Source organism: Hyperolius riggenbachi, chromosome 1 (genome assembly GCF_040937935.1).
Source record: "Hyperolius riggenbachi isolate aHypRig1 chromosome 1, aHypRig1.pri, whole genome shotgun sequence".
Taxonomy (NCBI): domain Eukaryota; kingdom Metazoa; phylum Chordata; class Amphibia; order Anura; family Hyperoliidae; genus Hyperolius; species Hyperolius riggenbachi.
In genome coordinates, this window is record NC_090646.1 from 170192441 (window position 1) to 170219619 (window position 27179).

General features: G+C 44.4%; 1 protein-coding gene across 1 annotated transcript in view; it reads right to left on the minus strand.

Moving 5' to 3' along the window:
* TMA16 (translation machinery associated 16 homolog) overlaps positions 1–27179 on the minus strand; it is a 142739-nt gene that overhangs the window by 58546 nt on the left and 57014 nt on the right. Inside the window, exons 2-3 of the mRNA XM_068269398.1 lie at positions 15578–15687; positions 6324–6361 (exon numbers count right to left, since the gene is read on the minus strand). Of these exons, the coding sequence (XP_068125499.1) occupies positions 6324–6361; positions 15578–15687 (148 nt within the window). The remainder of the gene's footprint in view (positions 1–6323; positions 6362–15577; positions 15688–27179) is intronic.

A 27179-nucleotide genomic window follows, 5' to 3' on the forward strand; every position in this document is an offset into this window, starting at 1 on the left:
CACCAGGATGGCCTTGGTGGTGATCCTTGGAATATTTTTCACCTCCCTCACTATCCTCCTGGACAGCACAGGTGTCACTTTTGGCATCCGACCACATCCTTTGAGATTTTCCACAGTGTGGACCATCTTGCATTTTTTAATAATACTTTGCACTGTAGCCTTTGGAACTTGAAAATAATTAGAAATGGCCTTGTAGCCCTTTCCTGACTTGTGAGCAGTCACAGGTCCCCACTGAGCTCCTTTGTCTTAACCATGACTGTCCACAAACCAACTGCAGTGAGCTGCTGTTCCCAATTAATAAGGGTAATTAGGCTGCTTTAGAACAGCTTGGACTATTTGGAATGGTATAGAACTTTGCATTTTCCCACAGACTGTGACAGTTTGTGAGTTTTTTTCCCACAATAATTGCCTCTTGTACATCGTCTTATCTTTTGGGAGACACCTATGTAATTTCCCGTCAAAAAAAGAATTTGCCATGGTTATGAATAATTATGGGGAGCACTGTATATATTTTTTTTTGCTTACTGAATTGCATATATTAAAAAAATTGCATAACATTTACATAAAAATGCAGTGTTCTCCCCAGGGTTTTTTTCCCCAGCCGGGTGGCATGAAAAAGTAGCCGGGTATCATGAAAAAGTAGCCGGCTGGGTAGGGCGGGATGAGAGAATGCAGGGCCTTCACTTCTCTGCACAACTCTGCTTACAGCATAGGAGGAGGATGAGGAGGTGTGCCGATGACAGTCGGGTGGGTGCTCACCAAAACTAGCCTGGGGAGAACACTGAAAATGTATCTAATAACTTAAAATGCTGAAGCTTTAAAGTAATAGGTTCACCAATAATAATAATGTATTATATTCTAAAATCACTCATGGAAGGCAGTTGATCTTTTAGAACAGGGGTCCCCAAACGTTTTGGGTCGAGGGCCGGGTCAACATACTTCAGACTGCTGGGGGGCCGGAATATACATAAAATTGTCTTTGCGGGCCATACAGTGAAGCATACTCAGGTGACAACCTGCAGTCCAATATGACAGCAGTGTCACCGGATGTGGAATTTGATTGGAAACCAGCGAATTACTGCTTTCTGGCTTTCATGTGGATTTGTGGTGCAAGCACTGCTATTCTATATGCAGACCACCAATATTTAAAGACGTAGCTGACCGCATCTATAAGTTATACATTTTGTGTGTGGGGGCCAGTAAAAAAGCCTCAGGGGGCCACATTCGGCCCGCGGGCCTTAGTTTGAGGACCACTGTTTTAGAAGGCCTTAGTTTGTTTTGCTCAGTAGAATTTCAGGCTCAATAATAATGCTATGCTAGGCCTTTTATCATAAATAGATTAAAAACACACGATTGGTTCGCACGATGGCCAGGGGCCCCGGACCTCTCTCACTGGCCAGTGAGAGAGGTCCGCGGCCCCTGGCCATCGTGCGAACCAATCGTGTGTTTTTAAACGTTTTTTTTTCAGCTCTAGGACATGGCAGACAGGTGAGCGGTTAGGGAGGGACCCCTGTGGGAGGAATGCCTGCACGGGGCGGTCCTGCTAGCGACGCAATCTTGTGATTTGCGTCCAACTGAAGCCTCCCACCTGAATGCTAATGGCTGCTAGATGTGGTATGGCAGGTAAAGGGTGTATGACAGTGCATCCTGATTGGCTGACGAGCACCTGCTGACGACTTAAATGTAGCTGCATGCATGTATTGCTGTGTTCTATTGCTTGTGTGTGTCGAATCATAAATAGATCAAAGAAGGTGGCTTATTTTAGGGGATTTTGTTGACAAACAGCAATTAATTAATTTTAGTTTATATGCTCTATAAATTGTGTCATTTTGAATTATGGGATTATTTTCTGTTAATTGAGGCATGTATGTGACACCATTTGGCTTAGTCTACATGAACAAACTCGATCTTATTTAGTCATAATGACATCAACTTGTCATAATTACATGACTTGCAGTGGAAGCCAAATTCCAAAAGCTAAGGGCCCTTTTCCACCAGCGCGTTTGCGCTGGCTGAATCGCAAAAACGCAAACCGCTAGCGATTTTACAATCGCTACGGTTTGCTTTTTTACATAGGAATCGCGGTAGGTCATTTCCACTACCGCGATTCGTTTTTGTCGGGAACGCGAACGCGCGGCGGAGCGATATTTGCAGCGATTTTGCTATGCAGTGCATAGCATAGCAAAATCGCGGTCGCGAACGTCGGGGAATCGCCGCTAATTGCGATTCAGCAATCGCTAGCGTTCAGCGTGAACGCTAGCGATTGCTAGTGGAAAAGGGCCCTTAGGGGAAGAACCTCAACAGAAAATCAGTGCGACTGACAGCTTCAGGTGGCAGCCCCACCACCAAGATCGGGTACTGAAAGCTAATAACCTAGACACCTTAAAACAAATTATTTTTTAAACTATTGAAAACAGGGTCTAATTGATACATAGACACCAATACAAATCTCCACAACAACAAGTTTCTTACAGAGTTCCACAATATGCAAGGTCTCAGCAATCAACACAGGGCATGGTAAAGGCATAACTGCACTAGTAACACGTAGACATGGTCAGTGAGATGCAAATAGTTCTGGATTGATTATGGATAATGCAAATTTTGTTAGAACATTTATTAGAAACCTAACAGTTAGAGAGGGTGCTTTCACATTACCAATACGGATAGAAAATTTTCCCTAGAAAGTTTCCTGCTGAGTCCCCTAAAGTAGACTAGTGCCAAATGATTTTTATCTCATTGAACATCCATAGCCATGGGCAGTAAGAACAACATGTCATTCACTTTCAGTTAATTACTCGGTCAAACTTACGTGAAGAGATCGAATGCAGGTGAGAATTTGCATAATGCGAATAAACTACAATTTTAGGTACCTTAAATGCCAGGAAATTTGGCCGCAGATAGTAGAAAATAGGAAAATTTGCAGATATTCTACTGCCACAGTCGGAAAAAAATGATAGTAAAATATCGGTAATAAATAGATATTTTACTGCAGCCAAACATAATCCTATTCCCATACTGAACCCTCCCACTACCATTGCTTAAACTTAAAGGGAACCAGAGATCCTGTAAAGAAAAGAAGTTATACATACCTGGGGCTTCCTCCAGCCCCATACGCGCTGATCGATCCCACGCCGCCGTCCAGCGCTGCCCGCAACTACGAGAACGGGCTTTCGTCGCTGATGTCATCGGAGCCGGGCTACGCAGGATAAGTGCGCGCTCTACGTATCTCTTCATACAGTGCTGCACAGATAGAGAGAGCGCACCTCTGCTACACTAGACTGGCTCCGACTGGCGGCAGAGCGGGGTCCCGGTTCTCATAGCTGCGGGCAGCGCTGGACGGCGGCGTGGGATCGATCAGCGCTTACGGGGCTGGAGGAAGCCCCAGGTATGTATAACTTCTTTTTTTTTACAGGCTCTCTGGTTCTCTTTAAACCCCCCACGGCTAACCTTTTTTCCCGGATACCACCGTTGGCTAACCTTAACCCCCCAATTGGCTAACCTTAACCGCCCTGCCCCCCTCCTCACCCCACTGCTAACCTAAAAGTCCGCTCGCCAATACGTGGAAATCCGCAACTAAATTTTTCGGACACCACCATTAAATACTGGTAGTCCGCTCGCCAATACGTGGAAATCCGCAACTAAATTTTTCGGACACCACCATTAAATACTGGTAGTGAGCGGCAATTGGGCTCCTCTTTACCAATATTTTAATAGGTGCCAATAGTGGCGGTCAAACTTCCTGTTTCCCTGTAAAATACCCTGGAACCAGGGTCAAATCTGTAAAATAAAGCTCATGGGCCCATTTGCAATTATGGTAACTTTTTCACCTGAGTTTTCTCCTAGGTGAGATTTTTAAACTTGTCAATAAAATGCCTTTTAACCCACCAGCAATTAAGAAAATACTCTGAATAATTTTGACAGTACTTTTTCATCTACTTTTTGGTAACTTTTCAATTGCAAAGTGCTGAAAAGTTATTTTAAATAAGAAATGAAAAATTATCCCCTAGGAGAAAAAGTGAATTGCATATGGGTCATGATGGGCTAGATTACCCTTACTGAATTGGCCTGGCTCTGCTCATTGCTGTCAGGGTCCCCCCCCATTCTCTATCACCATTGCTCTTGTGCCACTTGGAATTTCCTCTGAATGGCACAGAGCTATTGTGAAATGCGCAGGTGAATGTTTCGAGCTCCATCTGTGCAGTGAAAGAAAGTGCTTGTGAACAAGCACATTGCTTTCTTTGTGCTTGCACAGTTCTAATTCGCCCACAGTCGCTAGGAAGAGCTACATGGTTTTCATATTCGACTGGAGGATTCTGTTGAATATGAAAACAAGCATAGACCAGGAATGGAGGGGACCCTGACAGCAACGAGCAATGCCAGGCCACTTCTGCCATGGTAATCTATTCCACCATGGGCTTTAAAGTGGCCATTTCCACAATCCATTTGTCTGTCAATGGCAGGCTCGCAATTCTTTCAGCAGGCGTATCATTTATTTGACATGCACTGGGAGAGTATGTGGTAATGAACAGCAAAAGTCCCATTTAGTATCACATGGTATTACTACAGACGAATCATAAAGCCAGTGCTTGTGTGAAGAGATCTTGGTGGATAGACTTATTGTCATTCATTCAAGGTGACGGGTGTTTTCGGTGTTGATGGTTGAATAAATGCGTCAATGACAATACCTAAACGTCTATGGCTATATTAACAATTCACCAACCTATTGCCAGCCATATAGTATACTAGCAAATATCAATTCAACAACTGCCTGTGGAAATGATGTACATGCTATTGCATTAACGGTAACGTTAATACTGATAAAAGCGATGCTGCTCTGTTGCTGGAAAACTGACAGTAAGATTCTTAATGATGATGAAATGGTGATGACAGAATAAGATGCAAATCAACACATTATATTGATTACAAATTATGTAAATCATTGCAGTAGACACTGTCAAAACACTGGCATGTGTTACTTTTTAATTCCTCAACAACCAACACTGTTGATGTCATATTGATCATATCCCCACATATTAGGCTAAGAATCCAGAAAGGATGTGAAATCTTGCGCTGCTAGGGTGGTGACTAGGGGTGGCTGAGTAGGATCACACTTTAGCTGCTCCTTTAAAGCCTGGCTGTCAGAAAGGCTTGATCAGAAAGACAAAAATAGAGAGAGAGAGGAGCGCTCCATAGTGTAATACCGCTTTATTAAAACAAATTGCGCAAAATAAAAATTCACTTACTAGATGCAAGTGGATACAAGCATGTAAACAGGCTTAACAGCCTTACAATCCTTCCTTGGTGGGTGCACTTCAAACTGCCGTGGCCATCGGAGTTGGATGGGTCGGATGGAAAGTGACCCTAGATGCTCCCCCAAGGGATAAACGTGTGCTGGTGGCGTTATTACGCGTTTCGGCGTTCCACGCCTTCGTCAGATATCCAGGTTATTGTATTACACAGGGCGACTTTCACTGCTGAATAGAGCTGCTGACACTGGGGAAAGTGTCGTCCTGTGTAATACAAGTAACTATGGAAAGATGGATATCATTTTAAAGCTCTCTTTCTCCTCTTTCTGGCGACACCTAAATCATCGCCCTACGCCTTCTAGTTTTCTCTATTTTCGAGATTGAAATCGCGGCCGCGGCAAATTCAATCGTGAAAATAGCGAAAACTAAAAGGCGTAGGGCGGTGGTTTATATATCATTGGAAAGAGGAGAAAGAGAGCTTTAAAATGATATGCCTCTTTCCATAGTTTCTGCACTGCTCGGAGTCCCTTTAAAACAGGGTGGGTAAGATATTATATTACCTATCTATTTTAATTAACATAACTAACGTAATTTAATGACAGTATGTTTGTTTAGGCTGAAGTTCCCCTTTAACCCAATTTTTCCCTCACATTTTTATTTATTTAAGCCACTAGTCTGTGGCTGTCAGCTTACATCCATACTTTATACACTGTGTTTGTGTGTGTTTGCCCATTTCTGACCCACTGTCTGACAGTGTATCTGGTTTGGGGTTATTATAGGGACTGGATAAGATACAAATACCTTTCATATAAAACAAAGATATCCAGAACTCAAGTACACCTAAAAAGGAGACCTGAAGAAGAATAGAGAGATAGCCATCCTCATTCCCTTATAAACAATGTAAGTTCAAAGCACCGGCACAGAGATCAGGCAACTGGCATGATTAGAGAATGCGGATGACTGTGTGTGTGGTGTGCGTATGTGTCCATCTCCATGCTGTATACTTCCTAGAAATCCTATGAAAGTAGTAACATAATTTAGAAGAAAATATTATAAACAGTGGAAACTCTTACTTACCAATTATGCTTAGTTTTAAAGCTTTTTCATTCTTTAACCTTACAAGGTAAGAAAAGGAAAAACAAAATATATAACTACAGTACCTGGCTTCAAAAATAGTTTAGATTCAAAGTACAGTATTACATTTAAATGACAAGGAAAACATGAAAACGGCATTCTAAAATGTTACATTGTATGCTCACGCTTGTTCTTTAGATCACACAATTTTTAACATTTATTCCTAACTGGGGCTTAGTAAAGGACACAATAACAGGGCAATTAAAAACAATACAGTTATAGCAGAAATACATTTGAAAGAACAAGACAACAAACATTAACCACTTGAGGACCTAGGGCTTTCTACCCCTTAAGGACCGGCCACTTTTTTTCCATTCAGACCACTGCAGCTTTCACGGTTTATTGCTCGCTCATACAACCTACCACCTAAATGAATTTTGGCTCCTTTTCTTCTCACTAATAAAGCTTTCTTTTGGTGCTATTTGATTGCTGATGCGATTTTTACTTTTTATTATACAGGATCTTCTCAAAAAATTAGCATATTGTGATAAAGTTCGTTATTTTCTGTAATGTACTGATAAACATTAGACTTTCATATATTTTAGATTCATTACACACAACTGAAGTAGTTCCAAGCCTTTTATTGTTTTAATATTGATGATTTTGGCATACAGCTCATGAAAACCCCAAATTCCTATCTCAAAAAATTAGCATATTTCATCCGACCAATAAAAGAAAAGTGTTTTTAAAACAAAAAAAGTCAATCTTCAAATAATTATGTTCAGTTATGCTTTCAATACTTGGTCGGGAATCCTTTTGCAGAAATGACTGCTTCAATGCGGCATGGCATGGAGGCAATCACCCTGTGGCACTGCTCAGGTGTTATGGAGGCCCAGGATGCTTCGATAGAAGCCTTAAGCTCATCCAGAGTGTTGGGTCTTGTGTCTCTCAACTTTCTCTTCACAATATCCCACAGATTATCTATGGGGTTCAGGTCAGGAGAGTTGGCAGGCCAATTGAGCACAGTAATACCATGGTCAGTAAACCATTTACCAGTGGTTTTGGCACTGTGAGCAGGTGCCAGGTCGTGCTGAAAAATGAAATCTTCATCTCCATAAAGCTTTTCAGCAGATGGAAGCATGAAGTGCTCCAAAATCTCCTGATGGCTAGCTGCTTTGACCCTGCCCTTGATAAAACACAGTGGACCAACCCCAGCAGCTGACATGGCATCCCAGACCATTACTGACTGTGGGTACTTGACACTGGACTTCAGGCATTTTGGCATTTCCCTCTCCCCAGCCTTCCTCCAGACTCTGGCACCTTGATTTCTGAATAACATGTAAAAGTTGCTTTCATCCAAAAAAAGTACTTTGGACCACTGAGCAACAGTCCAGTGCTGCTTCTCTGTAGCCCAGGTCAGGCGCCTCTGCCACTGTTTCTGGTTCAAAAGTGGGTTTATGCTTCCATCTGCTGAAAAGCTTTATGGAGGTGAAGATTTCCTTTTTCAGCATGACCTGGCACCTGCTCACAGTACCAAAACCACTGGTAAATGGTTTACTGACCATGGTATTACTGTGCTCAATTGGCCTGCCAACTCTCCTGACCTGAACCCCATAGAGAATCTGTGGGATATTGTGAAGAGAAAGTTGAGAGACACAAGACCCAACACTCTGGATGAGCTTAAGGCTTCTATCGAAGCATCCTGGGCCTCCATAACACCTGAGCAGTGCCACAGGCTGATTGCCTCCATGCCACGCCGCATTGAAGCAGTCATTTCTGCAAAAGGATTCCCGACCAAGTATTGAGCGCATAACTGAACATAATTATTTGAAGGATGACTTTTTTTGTTTTAAAAACACTTTTCTTTTATTGGTCGGATGAAATATGCTAATTTTTTGAGATAGGAATTTTGGGTTTTCATGAGCTGTATGCCAAAATCATCAATATTAAAACAATAAAAGGCTTGGAACTACTTCAGTTGTGTGCAATGAATCTAAAATATATGAAAGTCTAATGTTTATCAGTACATTACAGAAAATAATGAACTTTATCACAATATGCTAATTTTTTGAGAAGATCCTGTATTCATCAAAAAAGACATGAATTTTGGCAAAAAAATGATTTTTTTAACTTTCTGTGCTGACATTTTTCAAATAAAGTAAAATTTCTGTATATATGCAGCACGAAAAATGTGGACAAACATGTTTTTGATAAAAAAAAACCCATTCAGCCTATATTTATTGGTTTGGGTAAAAGTTATAGCGTTTACAAACTATGGTGCAAAAAGTGAATTTTCCCATTTTCCAGCATCTCTGCCTTTTCTGACCACCTGTCATGTTTCATGAGGGGCTAGAATTCCAGGATAGTATAAATACCCCCCAAATGACCCCATTTTGGAAAGAAGACATCCCAAAGTATTCACTGAGAGGCATAGTGAGTTCATAGAAGATATTATTTTTTGTCACAAGTAAGCGGAAAATGACACTTTTTGACAAAAAAAAAAAAAAAAAGTTTCCATTTCTTCTAACTTGCGACAAAAAAAAAATGAAACCTGCCACGGACTCACTATGCTCCTCTCTTAATACCTTGAAGTGTCTACTTTCCAAAATGGGGTCATTTGTGGGGTGTGTTTACTGTCCTGACATTTTGGGGGTGCTAAATTGTAAGCACCCCTGTAAAGCCTAAAGGTGCTCATTGGACTTTGGGCCCCTTAGCGCAGTTAGGCTGCAAAAAAGTGCCACATGTGGTATTGCCGTACTCAGGAGAAGTAGTATAATGTGTTTTGGGGTGTATTTTTACACATACCCATGCTGGGTGGGAGAAATATCTCTGCAAATGACAATTGTTTGATTTTTTTTTACACACAATTGTCTATTTACAGAGAGATTTCTCCCACCCAGCATGGGTATGTGTAAAAATACACCCCAAAACACATTATACTACTTCTCCTGAGTACGGCGATACCACATGTGTGGCACTTTTTTGCACCCTAACTGCGCTAAGGGGCCCAAAGTCCAATGAGTACCTTTAGGATTTCACAGGTCATTTTGAGAAATTTCGTTTCAAGACTACTCCTCACGATTTAGGGCCCCTAAAATGCCAGGACAGTACAGGAACCCCACAAATGACCCCATTTTAGATGGAAGACACCCCAAGGTATTCCGTTAGGAGTATGGTGAGTTCATAGAAGATTTTATTTTTTGTCACAAGTTAGCGGAAAATGACACTTTGTGAAAAAAACCAATAAAAATCAATTTCCGCTTGTGACAAAAAATAAAATCTTCTATGAACTCACCGTACTACTAACAGAATACCTAGGGGTGTCTTCTTTCTAAAATGGAGTCATTTGTGGGGTTCCTATACTGTCCTGGCATTTTAGGGGCCCTAAACCGTGAGGAGTAGTCTTGAAACGAAATTTCTCAAAATGACCTGTGAAATCCTAAAGGTACTCATTGGACTTTGGGCCCCTTAGCGCAGTTAGGGTGCAAAAAAGTGCCAAACGTGGTATCGCCGTACTCGGGAGAAGTAGTACAATGTGTTTTGGGGCGTATTTTTACACATACCCATGCTGGGTGGGAAAAATAACTCTGTAAATGGACAATTGTGTGTAAAAAAAATCAAAAGATTGTCATTTACAGAGGTATTTCTCCCACCCAGCATTGGTATGTGTAAAAATACATCCCAAAACACATTATACTACTTCTCCTGAGTACGGCGGTACCACATGTGTGACACTTTTTTGCAGCCTAGGTGCGCTAAGGGGCCCAACGTCCTATTCACAGGTCATTTTGAGGCAGTTGTTTTCTAGACTACTCCTCACGGTTTAGGGCTCCTAAAATGCCAGGGCAGTATAGGAACCCCACAAGTGACCCCATTTTAGAAAGAAGACACCCCAAGGTATTCCGTTAGGTGTATGGCGAGTTCATAGAAGATTTTATTTTTTGTCACAAGTTAGTGAAAAATGACACTTTGTGAAAAAAAAAAAACAATAAAAATCAATTTCCGCTAACTTTTGACAAAAAATAAAATCTATGAACTCGTCATACACCTAACAGAATACCTTGGGGCGTCTTTTTTCTAAAATGGGGTCACTTGTGGGGTTCCTATACCGCCCTGGCATTTTACGGGCCTAAAACCGTGAGTAGTCTGGAAACCAAATGTCTCAAAATGACTGTTCAGGGGTAAAAGCATCTGCAAATTTTGATGACAGGTGGTCTATGAGGGGGCGAATTTTGTGGAACCGGTCATAAGAAGGGTGGCCTTTTAGATGACAGGTTGTATTGGGCCTGATCTGATGGATAGGAGTGCTAGGGGGGTGACAGGAGGTGATTGAGGGTGTCTCAGGGGGTGGTTAGAGGGGAAAATAGATGCAATCAATGCACTGGGGAGGTGATCGGAAGGGGGTCTGAGGGGGATCTGAGGGTTTGGCCGAGTGATCAGGAGCCCACACGGGGCAAATTAGGGCCTGATCTGATGTTTGGGTGTGCTAGGGGGTGACAGGAGGTGATTGATGGGTGTCTCAAGGTGTGATTAGAGGGGGGAATAGATGCAAGCAATGCACTGGCGAGGTGATCAGGGCTGGGGTCTGAGGGCGTTCTAAGGGTGTGGGCGGGTGATTGAGTGCCCTAGGGGCAGATAGGGGTCTAATCTGATAGGTAGCAGTGACAGGGGGTGATTGATGGGTAATTAGTGGGTGTTTAGGGTAGAGAACAGATGTAAACACTGCACTTGGGAGGTGATCGGACGTCGGATCTGCGGGCGATCTATTGGTGTGGGTGGGTGATCAGATTGCCCGCTAGGGGCAGGTTAGGGGCTGATTGATGGGTGGCAGTGACAGGGGGTGATTGATGGGTGATTGATAGGTGATTGACAGGTAATCAGTGGGTTATTACAGGGAAGAAGAGATGTAAATATTGCACTGGCGAATTGATAAGGGGGGGTCTGAGGGCAATCTGAGCGTGTAGGCGGGTGATTGGGTGCCCGCAAGGGGCAGATTAGGGTCTGATCTGATGGGTAAAAGTGACAGGTGGTGATAGGGGGTGATTGATGGGTAATTAGTGGGTGTTAAGAGGAGAGAATAGATGTAAACACTGCGCTTGGGTGGTGATCTGATGTCGGATCTGCGGGCGATCTATTAGTGTGGGTGGGTGATCAGATTGCCCGCAAGGGGTAGGTTAGGGGCTGATTGATGGGTGGCAGTGACAGGGGGTGATTGATGGGTGGCAGTGACAGGGGGTGATTGATGGGTGATTGATAGGTGATTGACAGGTAATCAGTGGGTTATTACAGGGGAGAACAGATGTAAATATTGCACTGGCGAATTGATAAGGGGGGGTCTAAGGGCAATCTGAGCGTGTAGGCGGGTGATTGGGTGCCCGCAAGGGGCAGATTAGGGTCTGATCTGATGGGTAACAATGACAGGTGGTGATAGGGGGTGATTGATGGGTAATTAGTGGGTGTTTAGGGTAGAGAATAGATGTAAACACTGCACTTGGGAGGTGATCGGACGTCGGATCTGCAGGCGATCTATTGGTGTGGGTGGGTGATCAGATTGCCCGCAAGGGGCAGGTTAGGGCCTGATTGATGGGCGGCAGTGCCAGGGGGTGATTGATGGGTGATTGACAGGTGATCAGTGGGTTATTACAGGGAATAACAGATGTAAATATTGCAGTGGCGAATTGATAAGGGGGGGTCTGAGGGCAATCTGAGCGTGTGGGCGGGTGATTGGGTGCCCGCAAGGGGCAGATTAGGGTCTAATCTGATGGGTAACAGTGACAGGTGGTGATAGGGGGTGATTGATGGGTAATTAGTGGGTGTTTAGGGTAGAGAATAGATGTAAACACTGCACTTGGGAGGTGATCTGACGTCGGATCTGCGGGCGATCTATTGGTGTGGGTGGGTGATCAGATTGCCCGCAAGGGGCAGGTTAGGGGCTGATTGATGGGTGGCAGTGACAGGGGGTGATTGATGGGTGATTGACGGGTGATTGACAGGTGATCAGGGGGATAGATGCATACAGTACACAGGGGTGGGGGTCTGGGGAGAATCTGAGGGGTGGGGGGGGGGTGATCAGGAGGGGGCAGGGGGGAGGGGGGATAAAAAAAAATTGTGTTGACAGATAGTGACAGGGAGTGATTGATGGGTGATTGGGGGGGGGGTGATTGGGTGCAAACAGGGGTCTGGGGGGTGGGCAGGGGGGGTCCTGAGGGGTGCTGTGGGCGATCTGGGGCGGGGGGGGGGGGAAATCAGTGTGCTTGGGTGCAGACTAGGGTGGCTGCAGCCTGCCCTGGTGGTCCCTCGGACACTGGGACCACCAGGGCAGGAGGCAGCCTGTGTAATACACTTTGTAAACATTACAAATTGTATTATACACTTTGTATGCGGCGATCGCGGTGTTAACATCCCGCCGGCGCTTCCGTATGGCCGGCGGGATGTTGCGGCGGGTGAGCGGCGACAGGCGGAGGATCGAGTCACGGATGACGCGATCGCTCCGCCCATGCCCCTACAAGGACTGCCGCCATTTGTCTATATGGCGGTCCTTGCGGGGTCCACTTCCCGGCCGCCTCTGTGCGTTAGGCGGTCAGGAAGTGGTAAGCAAGACTAGTTAGAAAACCTTTCCACAAACTTTAAGTAAACCAGAAATCAAAAAAATCTAAAGAATGAATAATTAACCAGGGCTTCCTCCAGCCCCATAAGCACGTGCGAGTCCCTCGCTGCCCTCCCACGATTTGCCGTTCAGCCGCAATCAGCCCCGGTAACGGTTTCAGTCGTGTCAGTCTGGGTCTACTGCACATGTGCGGAAGGTCCGTGCATGTGCAGAAGACCCAGACTGGACCCAATTGAGCCAGTTACCAGGGCTGATCACGGCTGAACGGCAGACTGCGGGAGGATGGCGAGGGACTCACACGTGCTTATGGGGCAGGGTTGTCGCAATATACCGGTATCGCGATATATTGCGGTTTCAATGTGCATGGTTATCATGGTTATCATACCATGCACATTGTCAAAATACCGGTTTTTCCGCTTCCGCATTCGCCGCTCGTCACCACTCGGCGAGTCGGCTCTCAGGCGCTGGATATGACGCGCGTCCAGTGAAGACGCGGCTGCTGGAACGCAAAGACTGCCTCCCAGGCTCCCACCAGCGGCGCACTATGCAGAGCACTTCTCCTGAGTCCTGGGCTGGCGTCATCAGTGACGCTCGTTCCCGCCCAGCGTCTCTGCACTCTAAGTGAATGAAGCATTTGGGACCGAGGACTTGGCTGCTGACAAGTGAGTATTTGTCCCCTGACTCCCCTCTCCCTCCCTCTGGCTCTCCACCTAATTCTAGCTACACCTATCCCTATGCTGCGGCCACCTACCACTGGCTACACCTATCCCTGGCTACCTATGCTGCAGCCACCTACCACAGGCTACCTATGCTGCGGCCTCCTACCACTGGCTACACCTATCCCTGGCTACCTGTGCTGCGGCCACCTACCACAAGCTACCTATGCTGCGGCCACCTACCACTGGCTACACCTATCCCTGGCTACCTGTGCTGCGGCCACCTACCACTGGCTACCTATGCTTTAGCCAGCTACCACTGGCTACACCTATCCCTGGCTACCTGTGCTGTGGCCACCTACCATTAGCTACACCTATCCCTGGCTACCTACGCTGCGGCCACCTACCACTGGCTACACCTATCACTGGATACCTATGCTGCGGCCACCTACCATTAGCTACACCTATCCCTGGCTACCTACGCTTCGGCCACCTACCACTGGCTACACCTATCCCTGGCTACCTATGCTGCAGCCACCTATTACAGGTCCAAATAATTGTTTATTACCGTATACCGTAATACCGTGGTATTTTTTCTTTTACATCTATCATACCGTGGAATTTCATACCGTTGCAACCCTATTATGGGGCTGGACGAAGTCTCGGGTAAGTATTCATTCTTTAGCTTTTTTATCTCTTGTACACTTTAATAAAATTAAAAAGAAGTGGAACCAGTGATTTATGCGTATACTTACTTTTCCCATCTCAATAGCAAAACCATTAGTCAACTCAGGTAAGCAGCAGGCGCGAGTAAAGGCCACAAAATGCCCTGATCCCCACTGGATCATGCCTGCACATCTGACTGCTATCCTAAAGTAACTTACAAGGATCCAGAAATGAGAAGAAATATCCTGAGCTATGCACAAGGTTTTAGAAGCCACAACTTTGGCCAAATCTCCTTACTGGTCAAAATACACTCCTATCAGCTTTGGTGAGATCCTAAGCCTCCTTGCACACTAGTACAGTAGTACGCAAACATACAGTGAGGCATACAGTACAATGACAGTATGCCTCACTGCCAATGTATATATGCACTGTAAGGCAAGTGCAGCCACTATGTTTATTTCGCATCGTATTTAATGTGATAGCTCCATAGGGCTCGCATTACATTTGAATCGCGATGTACTGATTTTGTTCATTGCTTATTGCATGGACATTCTGGTGTGACATTCCCCACCACCTCAGGCATCACACATCCACTTCTGCATGAACACAAAGGCTGCAAAACAGTCAAATAATACAAGCAAGAAGGCAGGACTCAGCTTCTGGAGCTGGCCAGGGCTAAAAGGAGCCATTTTTTGACATAAGGCATCCCAAATTGTACAGCGCTTTAAAGCAGACGTGTACCAAAATAAAATAAAAAGTCAGATACTTATGGTACCTATGGAGAGGGAAAGCTCCAGGACCTCACAGAGCCTTCACTGTCTCCTCTCTGTGTCCACGTTCCAGCGCTGTCCCCAGTTCAAATTTGCTGCCTCTGGGAGCCCTTGGAAGCTTTCAGAAGCATTTGTGTCTCCAAGTGCTTCTGAAGATAGGCAGCTCCATACTGTGCACGTGCAAGTGCATGCTCAGGCATGCTCAGTATGGAGATGCCAGTCTTAAAGAAGCACTTGGGGACACAAGCGCCTCCAAACCCTTTTGAGGATCCCCAAAGGCGTATTCAACCAGATGATCAAATACCTGCAACAGGGGTGACAGCACTGGAAAGAGGGGACCATAGGCGATCAAACTTTTTCTTTCCCTTAACTTCAGTATCATTTTAAAATTCCTCTCACAAAAAAAACAAAACCTGCAAACCCATTTGCCTGGGGACAGTCAGCTGATGTACTTCTAGATTTTCTTTCTTTTTTGGGAAACATTCCATGTTCAGATATATTGGAGTACCATGTAACAAATAATTTTCTATAAAGACAAGAGAAAAAAAAATCACTCACTTTTCTTTCCTGTCCTGTTTGTGGCCTTCCCGAGCTAGCTGAGCAGCTTTTCTACTGTAGGGATGGATGACCTTCTTCTCTTGTTTACCTTTATTGTGTGGTGCTTTAGGCTGCAAAGCAAAAGTGCAGGATCATTAAGCAATTTCAACAAGAACAAAAAGTCCACAAAGTGCTCTGGGCACAATATTTATTTCACAGGAAGCTAGCTGGCAGAACAAATTAACCAAAGAACAATCTTTGACCATCTCTTGTTCGGATCAGCTATCTTTGTGGACAGATTGGCAGAGTGGCAAGGCGTAAGTGACTCACAAAGGGCAACCTGAAGATTGTCGCCAGATTATTACTCAGAAATAGCTTTGCTTATATTAGAAATTTTTGCACCCACCATCTAACCATCAAGCTACTGTAAAAAATCAAAAGAAAGCAATTAAACAAAAATCTACAGCTTTCCCCAGTCTTTGAACTTATCCTCTAATTAATATTTCCTTTTGTAAATTAATTAGCTACATTTCTGCACAACTAATGCATATGGAGCCTGTGCAAATAAAGTACCGTAACTGCTAGTATTATCCTTTTTGAGGATGGAGGCAGAAACAGGAAAGGTTCTCATTTGAAACTTGGCTAAGCAGCTACATTGCTTATTCATAATGAAGTCTATTATTACAATTCTTTTGACCTGCAGGAAAAGGTCTCAAAATCCTGTCGTTTTAAATTGGCTTCAAGCCCTACAGGCAGCCGCTTGCTTATGTGTGTAATGTATATGTGAAATTGTGCCTTTCTCTGATTTATCTTACTTGTTGGTTGCTAATTTTAGAACACAGATATATTTCCATGGCAACGCATTATGATAGATCCTAATAGGTATCTTTTATCTATACAGCATGTAAACTTCTGGACAGCTATCGGCACATGTCCACAAGCAGTTTCTATGACCACAAATCATGTTGGCAAAGCATTTAAATGCCAATTACAAACAACAACATCTAAAAGGACATCCAGTTTAAAAAATAAAACCATTCAGTTCTTCGAACAACAACAATAATCTAGACAACTGAAACTGAACTTTAATTCACCTTTACTTTCCTAGACTTTTAAAGCCATATACAGACACTTAGCTGCTCTCGAATGATCGTGGTAGGGAACACACTTAATATGCACTGAATACTGCACTCAATATTGTGCATATTGCTGTGCAGTACAAAAACTGCACTGCCGCATTCATTGAACTCAATAGCCTTCTACTTTTTTTACATACATCGTGTTTAAAATTACATGTTTTGCCTCCATCTGAAAAATTGCATATGAATGCAAAGAATATGAAGGCAAAAAACGCAATTTCAGAGTGATAGAAACCCAGAAATCAAAGGCCAATTCTGCTCCCTGCCTAATTAACGGATAGAACACGCTCTTCTGTTCAATGGAGTAGGGAAGAACAACAACGAACAGCCTCCCATGACAGAAAAAACAATAAAAACAAGTTTCCTGGGTGACTTCAAATTAGCCATACCTGTATGTGCCCTTGGAAATTAATACCTACATTACGTTGGTTAATTGGACCCTCAGGGCCCAGGGCAACATAGGGTGTGTTATTAGCAGCAAGGGGGTTGTGAGATCCTCTGGTGGGACAATCTCCTAGCACGGATCTCCTAGCACGGGTGGAGCGTGAGTGTACACAGACACAGATGGCAAGGGATGCACAACAGCTGATTAATGGCGGCTTTAGGAAACTTACCAAATTGTATGAAAGAAAATCCAAATTATGGTGGAATTTAAAATACAACAAAATATATTTGGATGGCCAGTTCACCCCCCCCCCCCCTGGCTACGGTTTCAGATCTTTCCTCATCATAGGAAGTAAAGATTTCAAAAAACAGTAGGAGAAAAATTTTAAATGCTGTGCTAAAATTTGCCTAACTCTGATGAGCGAGCTTGATACAGAGGACCTTAAAATCCTGGAAAAGGAAATTCAAAAGGTTACTGAATCAATTAGTATTGTTATGATCCTCTGTACAAAACAAGCAGTGAGGAGTTGGACAAACATTACCCAGTTTAACAAAAATCTGGTGATACACAGAGACCAAAAAGTTTTGCGTGATAGAACAGCATACAAGATTGGTTCCGCCTATAGGTGGAGCAATCCAAAAAGAAGGCCCTTAGGCAAACCTAAAATCCCTAGAAAATCCCCCACAGCAGCCTTCAGCTGCGGAGGAATCAGACTCATCTACAGGTGGCAGTGTCGCAGTTTCCGTGAGTTCTGCATCAGGCAACGACAACCTCGCCAATACAATCTTAGATATTAACAAACTATACACGACCCTCCTAAATCGGGTAATAAAAAGGCCAAAGATAAGGAAGTTACTCATCAGGAATCAGGTTCGTCATGTCAGGAAGACGCCGATGGCACCTCACCCTCCTCATCTTCAGTCTTGGCTTTTTTAGCCAATGGGCATAGGGTGGGATGGTGAAAAGTGCCAGCTGTGGAGGGACTGTCCTCCCCAATGCTAATCTTGAGATTATCAATTTAACCGGCGAACCTATCCCTGATGAATATCGCACATCGTTGTCAAAAGGTTTGGGCTTTTGTCCCACATACAATATCAATGTTTTTGACATTATTGTAGATTTGCATTTATTTGGGAGAAGGATTTTATTACAGGCCCTTTACGGCGATAAATCCCACAAGATTTCTACATGCATTTTTGAGAAGCCGTGGTCAGATGAGGATGTTGCTGCTCTCCAGATTTTAATTGAATTGCAAGATACCACCATAGATAACACTGATGTTGACCAGGTGGTGGCATCTGCACCCTACTTTGTTCCACGTCTGGATGAAGTCAGTTTGCAGAACAGATCTAGGAAGTGTCCACCATTTCTTTGTGTCCAAATTTGAAAACCTTTGTTGAAGTGGTGGAGAAGGACATATCCAAATTGAAGGGATGTAGATCTGACTCAGATAACCTAAGTGTTGCTGAGCGTGATACACTTGCAGATCTTGTTGCCAATAAAAAATCGATCATCAAAACTTCAGATAAATGGGGAAATGTGGTGCTCATGAAGGTCGAAATGTATAGAGATATGTTTGGAAATTTTGAATAAACGAGTCTGTTATGTGAAGGTCTCCCAATCCAGAGCCACACGATGTCAAAAGGCGCTATTTGACATTATTGCTGATGCTATGTCCCGCACTGTGATTGATTTTGATACGGTTACTTTTTTGAAGACTCTGAATCCTATTCTTCCAACGCTCTACGCGTTACCAAAGGTCCATAAGAATCTGAGTAAACCCCCGGGACGCCTAATAGTATCGGGTCGTGGCTCCCTCACTGAACAGGTGAGTATCTATGTCAATCAGGGTTGCTCAAATCTGAATTCGGGTGAAACCCGGATAGTTGCTATCCAGATTTCACCCTGTTAATGACAATCACCTGTGCAGGCTGGGCGGGGGGTCAATCTTACCTGACATCTTCTTCGGTCTTTCCCTTGGCGCCTCCCACGATGCGGTCCACGCGGCGGTCACATGATTACAAACACTTCCTCCTTCTGGGTTGAAGGAGGAAGTGTTTGTACTCACGTGACGCGCATGGACCGCATCGTGGGAGGCGCCGAATGACGGACCGAAGAAGACGTCAGACGCCCAGGTGATTGTCATTGACAAGGTGAAATTCGGAAATTCGGATAGCAACTATCCGGGTTTCACCCAAATTCGGATTTGAGCAACCCTGATGTCGATAGACACCTTCAACTGCATGTACAATCATTTCTGTCATACGTGCGTGATTCATCCCATCTTTTTCCGAGCCCTGGATGGTTTACAACTTCCTCCGGGCACTTTATTAGTGGCTCTGGATGTGGAGGCCCTCTATTCTATTCTAGTATACCACATCACCTGGGAGTAGACGCAGTGAGTATTTTTCTAAGTGAGCTAGGAATCCAGAATATGGCCCATAATGTGTTCCTGCTAACTTTATTGAATTTCATTTTAACCAACAATATATTCTTGTTCGAGGGTGCCCATTACCTCCAGGTGCAGGGGGCTGCGATGGGCACGACCTTTGCTCCGTCGTATGCCAACCTGTACCTGGGGGCGTGGGAAAGAACTATTTGCTAATGATGGCCTTTCGATGGACCTGTGCCACATTTTGGCTTGGCACAGATACATCAATGACATTTCAGTTTTCTGGATGGGTGGTCTTGATTTACTGGCCTGGTTTGTTAAGATCATTAACCCCCCTGGCGTTACAATAAAATCGCCAGGGGGGCAGCGCAGCACTTGTTTTTTAATTTATTTATTTTTTTAAATCATGTAGCTAGCCTAGCGCTAGCTACATGATAGCCGATGTGCAGCGGCATCGGGGGGATGCCGCTGCACATCGGCTATCATGTAGCTAGCACTAGGAGGTGGGGGACCCCTTCCGTTCGCCTCCGGCGATCAAAGCAAACAGGAAATCCCGTTCAGAACGGGATTTCCTGTTTGGCTTCCCCAGTCGCCACGGCGACGATCGAGATGATATCATGACGACATCGGGAGTCCTGATCCACCCCTCAGCGCTGCCTGACACCGATTGGCCAGGCTGCGCACAGGGTCTCGGGGAGGGGGGGGGGGTGTTACGCGGTGGGTAGCGGCACATCGGCGGCGATCGTACACAACACGCAGCTAGCAAAGTGCTAGCTGTGTGTTTTAAAAAATATTTATGAAAATCGGCCCACGAGTGCCTGAGAAATCTTCCGCGGTGGCATAGCCCAAGCTCAGCTCGGGATTACCGCCAAGGAGGTTAATGTTAATACCCGTAATCTTAAATTCACTATGCAGGTGAGTTTTTCGAATGTCCCTTTTCTGGATCTGATGATGGCCTCATTTCAACATGTTTGTATAGGAAGGACACGGCCACCAAATCTTTATTGAGGGTTGAAAATTTTCCATCCAACACATACTATTAAAGGTATTCCAGCTGGGCAATACTTGCGTGTTCGACGCAATTGCTCAGATGATGTGACGTATTGTTTCGTCAGGTCGTTTGAGATCGAGATTTCGAGAGAGGGGGTATAGTGATAAAAATCTTGTTAAAGCATATAAAAGAGCTGACGTGAGTGTAAGGGCTTCCCTTCTTTCTGGTAAAAGGCATCCAGTTGGGAGGGACAAACAAACATCCAGATTTTATACTAAGATAGGTGGTGCGCTGGATATAAATTGTCACAAACGTATATTAAAATGGGAATATATGTTTATTAGTTATAATCAATTTATCAACCAATAAAATAGTAGCATACTTTCATGCACACACACATTCATACATAGAGCGTGCTGGTTCCCCTTTAAAAAGGTATATATCAACTCTACCCAAGTAGCGCACCACCTATCTTAGTATAAACTCTCGTCCTTCTAGGGTTGGTTAAGGGGGTAATCCCACCCAAGGTGGTAGCAGCAGGAGGAAGTTTTTATTGTGGGATAATTCTCATAATTTGTTTATATTCTTGGGCAGCGCCTTCCAGTTTACATTCTTTAAACATCCAGATTTTGTACTAGATTTTTAGCACAACATCGTGAAGTTTCTCGAATTTTAGAAAAGCAGTGGCATATCCTTACGAATGACGCCAAATTGAGCACCATAGTTTCAGAGGTTCCCCTTGTTTCATTCCGTAAGGTGCCCTCTTTACATGACCCTCTTTACATGATCTTTTGGTTAACAGTCATTTTGTGGACCCCCAAGCCAACACTAAACATTGCAGGATCACGGGTGCTTATACCTGTGGTGGCTGCTCTATGTGTCCTTATATCCAAGTAGGCAATTATGTTTGGCTACCGGATGGGAGAAATTGGTCCATTTTTTCATTACGTGAATTGTAGTACACCCTTAGTGGTTTATTTCTGATATGCCCTTGTGTGGCATTTTATGTGGGTAAGATCAAAAATGAGCTTCGTTTGAGAATTTCACAACATATTACAAGTATTACAAGTTCGAACAAGACCAATCTCACCCCGGTGGCCAAACATTTCATGGTAGCAAATTTAATCCCTTGCGTTTTGTTGGCTTGGATAGGATCCACCGTTCACTAAGAGGTGGCAATATGGATTGCTTACTTTTACAGAGGGAGGCCAGATGGATATTTGATTTGATTCAAAATTGTTAACTGTTCCTTACAATCAGGGATATTTCCTGCTTTACTGAAGGAAGCAATCATCAGGCCTCTCCTCAAAAAACCCTCCCTGTACCCTGATGCAATGACCAGCTACAGACCTGTCTCTAACCTTCCCTTTCTGGGTAAGCTAATAGAAAAACCTGTATATCTCCAGCTAGAATCCAAAACCCTACAAAACAACAGCTATGACCCATTGCAGTCTGGCTTCAGGAAACACCACAGCACTGAAACTGCCCTCATCCAAATATGCAACACCTGTTCGTGGCAAGAGACAGAGAGTGTTCCATCCTCATACTGCTAGACCTTTCTGCAGCCTTTGACACAGTTGACCATGACATTTTGATAAACAGGCTACAGGAATACTGCGGCATTGATGGCATAGTTCTTCAGTGGTTCAAATCCTTCTTGAGTGGCAGAACCCAAAAAGTGTCTATGGGGCCCTTCCTGTCCACCCCTATACCACTTAAGTATGGGGTGCCCCAGGGCTCAATCCTCTCTCCCCTGCTTTTTACGATTTACATGTTACCGCTTGGAAAACGAATCCAAAAACATGGCCTAACATACCACTGCTATGCGGACGACACCCAACTATATCTTTCCTTCAAGCCTGGTGTGACAGACCCAACTCTAACTATAAACGCCTGCTTACGTGAACTACAGCAATGGATAAATGACAACTGGCTGAAACTAAATGCAGACAAAACTGAAGTCCTCCTGATCGCAGGGCAGCGCATGACAACAAAACAACTTAACTTGCAGTCTTCACCACTGGGAATAGGGGGCACGGATCTACACAGCTCTATTCATGTGCGTAGCCTGGGAGTTCTAATTGATGGGGATTTAAACTTCAGAACTCACATCTCTGCTGTGGTGAAATCATCCTATTTTCACCTTAAAGAGAACCCGAGGTGGGTTTGAAGAATATTATCTGCATACAGAGGCTGGATCTGCCTATACAGCCCAGCCTCTGTTGCTATCCCAAACCCCCCTAAGGTCCCCCTGCACTCTGCAATTCCTCATAAATCACAGCCACGCTGCTGACAAACAGCTTGTCAGAGCTGGCTGTGTTTATCTCTATAGTGTCAGTCTGCTGCTCTCCCCGCCTCCTGCAGAACTCCAGTCCCCGCCTGCATCCCTTCCCTCCCTGCTGATTGGAGGGAAGGGACGGGGGCAGGGTCCGGAGCTATGCAGGAGGCGGGGGAGCAGCTGAGACTGACACTATAGATGTAAACACAGCCTCACAGCACGGCTGTGATTTATGAGGGATTGCAGAGAGCAGGCGGACCTTAGTGGGGTTTGAGATAGCAACAGAGGCTGGGCTGTATAGGCAGATCCAGCCTCTGTATGCAGATAACATTCTTTAAACACACCTCGGGTTCACTTTAAGAACATCGCAAAAATCAAGCACCTCATCCCCCCAGAAGATCTACCAACTCTAGTTCATGCCTTCATTACCTTCCGACTGGACTACTGCAATGCTCTCTACACTGGCCTTCCAAAAAAGGACTTGTACCGCCTACAGCTGATACAGAACACTGCTGCCAGACTGCTAACCAACCAACCCCGTCACTGCCACATAACGCCAGTCCTGCACTCCCTTCACTGGCTACCTATAGAATGGAGGGTTCTATTCAAGATCGGCCTACTGACATTTAAATCACTGAATAATCTGGGCCCCGGATACATGAAAGAAATGTTGCAGCTGCGTAGCAATCCCCGCATTCTCAGATCCACAGGTTCTAATAATCTAGTCATACCCAGAGTCCACTTGGAAACTGTTGGTCCCAGAGCCTTCTGTCATGCTGCCCCTACGTTTTGGAACTCCTTACCTCAACAGATCAGGACAGCTCCATCTCTAGAGGTGTTTAAATCTAGACTGAAAACCCACCTGTTCAGTTTGGCATTTGCAGAAATATAACTGTTGTGTGAATACTTCATCCTACTACGAATTACTGAATCTGAGAGAGCCTAAGCGCTTTGAGTCCTATTGGAGAAAAGCGCTATAGAAATGTTATTATTGTATTGTATTGTATTAAATGCAACAAAATATCCTGGCTTGAATGAAAACACAAGCTATGTTCCTTTCCTACCCACTTTAGCAATGTTTTTTCTCATGCGCTCAGCCTGGCCTCTGCTGTCTTTCCTTTCAAAAATGCTGGGGGAAATTGGTTTTCCCGTTGGGATAACTCCCATACCTTATTTGGCCAATCAGCTGATTTCGGCGCGTGGTTCTGAGAGCCGAGCGCCAAAACTGGGCGCCGTCATAGCAGCAATGCTAAGATGCGCATCACGCGTAGCAGTAATTCGGGACTCTGGCGGCTGCCAGACCCCGAATTACATCGCCCTCCGAGTTGCGACAACTCGGAGGGCGAATAGTATTTAACGTCGTCTCGGAGTTTAGCGGCAGCAGGGAGAGCCGTCATTCTGCTCTCCCCGCGCTGAACTGAGTGGCGCCGATATAACATGCATCCCCTATTTGGCCATTATTGCTACATTTGATTGACAGCTGATTATGCTGCAAATCTATCTCCACTATGTGGATTGGCTTCATAGCATTGGCATCATTTTTTGCCATTCCATATGTTTGGAGCATATTGTCTATGCTATTGGTTGGCGCGCCCGTCGTGTCTGCCTGCCCCCACGCTTGCTCCGGCCTGGGGGTGAGGGCGGGAGTGGCCGCGCACTGCGGCCTGATTGGGCGGCGGTAGACACATAGGCGGCGTGTCACCGATGCAAGGACACGCCTCCCGAAGAAGCCGGCAGAGCCGGCGAAATCAATCAAGGACGCCATCCTCTTCCATGATGGCGTCTGACCTCTTGGTCAACCTCCTATGAACCCCCTGGATCCTTCATCTTCTCTCAGCCATTCAGTAACAGTAAGAGCCTGGTGGGCAGCTTCACTTTTTGCCAGACAATCTGGATGTTTCTGACAGCAATTGCTCATGTTGCTTTTCTGAACTTATCTGCATGGCTGTTTGACACATTTTGAGCCTGGCGTATTTGCCATACACAGAGAATCTGCTTATGTCTTTGCTGTTTACCACACTGGCTGCTGCCTGTATGGGCTTTGCTGTGCTTTTGCTGCTTATGTTTGCTTTGTGATATGAAGACTGCTTTCTGGGCATACAAGCTGCTGGTCATCTGATGCTGCCCTAATAACAGGTCTGAATGGACTAACACTGTGGAGTTTTACTGAGTACGCCTAAGCTGCGGTGTTTTCATCAGGGCTGTGGAGTCGGAGTTGGAGTCAGGGCAATTTTGGGCACCAGAGTCGGAGTTGGAGTCAGAGTCGTGGTTTCATAAACCGAGGAGTCGGAGTCTGAGTCGGAAGATTTTTGTACCGACTCCACAGCCCTGGTTTTGATTGAACTTTTTTGCAAGCTGTTTACCAATGTATCCATTCCATCATACCAGCTTTGTGCATCACATTCATTCTGCTGGAATTGTGTCATGACTGCATGATACCTTCAACAATTACTCAAAAGATTTTGGCTGGGAGCTGAGGATACTGAGCCCCTGACCCACCCACATTCTATTCTCTAGGAATCCAGTGCAATATTGAATTTAGTTTTATCCTGCAGGTGTCAGGTTGGACTATTACGTCGGGCTGCGCAGCCTTAGTATAGCTATATGTGCACATGATCCAATACTTAAAGAATTTAGGGGGTTTTGATTAAGGGGCATCCGGATTAAGTGGGGTACTGGGGATTGGACAGATTGCTGGCATGTGTTTTTATATGTTATTTTGCAGTGTTAAATAAAGGTTTGTATTTTTGTATTAAATACATTTGTATTCATTCAGGTCACACCCCTCCCATATTCTATCTCAAAGGGTTTTTTTCAATAAAAACAATAGATCTTGCTCATTTACCGATCCCTCAGGATGGATCACTAAACAACACTGTGGGATAGCTGTAAAGACACTAGATTTTTGCACAAGATACCAGTTATCACAAATTAAGGTCTCTAATGAGACTCTCAAAGCAAAAATCTAGCATCTTTATATATCTTTTACAAAAGTTTTATTGATAGAGGTTAAGTTAGTCAGTACAGGTATGCAATTTTGGCATAGATAAAACAGTAGTAGTATGTGTACAAAAGAGTATCGGTAAAGTTATTAACAGACAACTGTATTGTGAGTTTACAAAAGCATATATGGTAACATAAGCTGTATTAATATTTAACCTATTAAACATGAAAGTGAAAAATGAAAATTGAGCACGTCCTCATCGAATGCATTGTCGAATGGATATTTTAAGCATCTGTAAACATTTTAGAAACGGACCAGTCATCCCAGTGATAATGAAATTTGGGCAAGGTATGGTGTAATGTGTGATAAATGAGGTCCATAGTCCTAATATCTTCAACTCTAGATATGACTTGGTTAAATGGGGTATCAGACCCTTTCCAATTTCTGGCTACCATCCAGAGAACTGAGCAGATAAATACATTGTACACTCTTTTCCAGCATCTTTATATATCTTATGGTGCACAGGAAAATGGTTCAAAGTTTATGACCAGAAGGGTGTATATGCCAGTGCTTCTTTTTTCAGACTGTTTCCTGTGGTAACACATTCCACATTTTAAGAAATACCCAGAAAGTGCATGGTGACCTAGAACCACCTTGAAGATATAAAGGGCTAAAGGGAGACCAAAAAGCCCTATATCAAAAAGGAAAGCTAAATGTAATTTTGCCTTCTTAAAACAGAAGGTATCTGTAATAATTCAAACTTAAGTAGGCAACTGTGTGTTCCCATGATGCATCACTCCTGAAAATGCAAATCATCTCTTTATGCCCCTAAAAACAAGGCTGCATATCTAAAACCGCTGGTGTATAGTGAGCCTGCAACTCACTATACACTAGCGAATACAATGTGGAATGTATTGCCACAGAAAGTAGGATTTTATATCTGCAAGTTAAAAGTATGTAGCTACTTGGAATAGAAATTTAAATGAGGTCGGGCTGCCAGCTGCTGAGGAGGGTTAACTTACCCAATGCGTCCACCATAGACAATGTTTTCCATTTGCGTCCCACATCACTCCCATGCTTCCTTCTTCAACCCAGAGGAAGCAAGCATGGGAGTGAAGTGGAACACAATGTGGGATGTGAATTGAGTGCATCCTCTAAAGCGGACGCATTGGGTAAGTAAACCCCTCCTCAGGTCCAGCCAGCCCCACCTCATTTAAGTTTTGATTCCGAGTATAGTTTCAAATCTCATCATTTCAATCCCCATCAAAAAATAATGTGGATTTAACTTGCCACTTTACTCTACTAGAAGACATTTAATCACTCCTACACAGCAAATTCTTTAGAGGTTGTTCTGCAGGCATGACAGAATCTCCTCTAGAACAGGAAATGGTATGCGATTGAGGCCAGTTTTACACCTGTGGTTTGCAGCGTGATGCTGTACCAACACCGCATGACATCGCAAAAACCACCCTTCACATGAACCTGCACTACTGT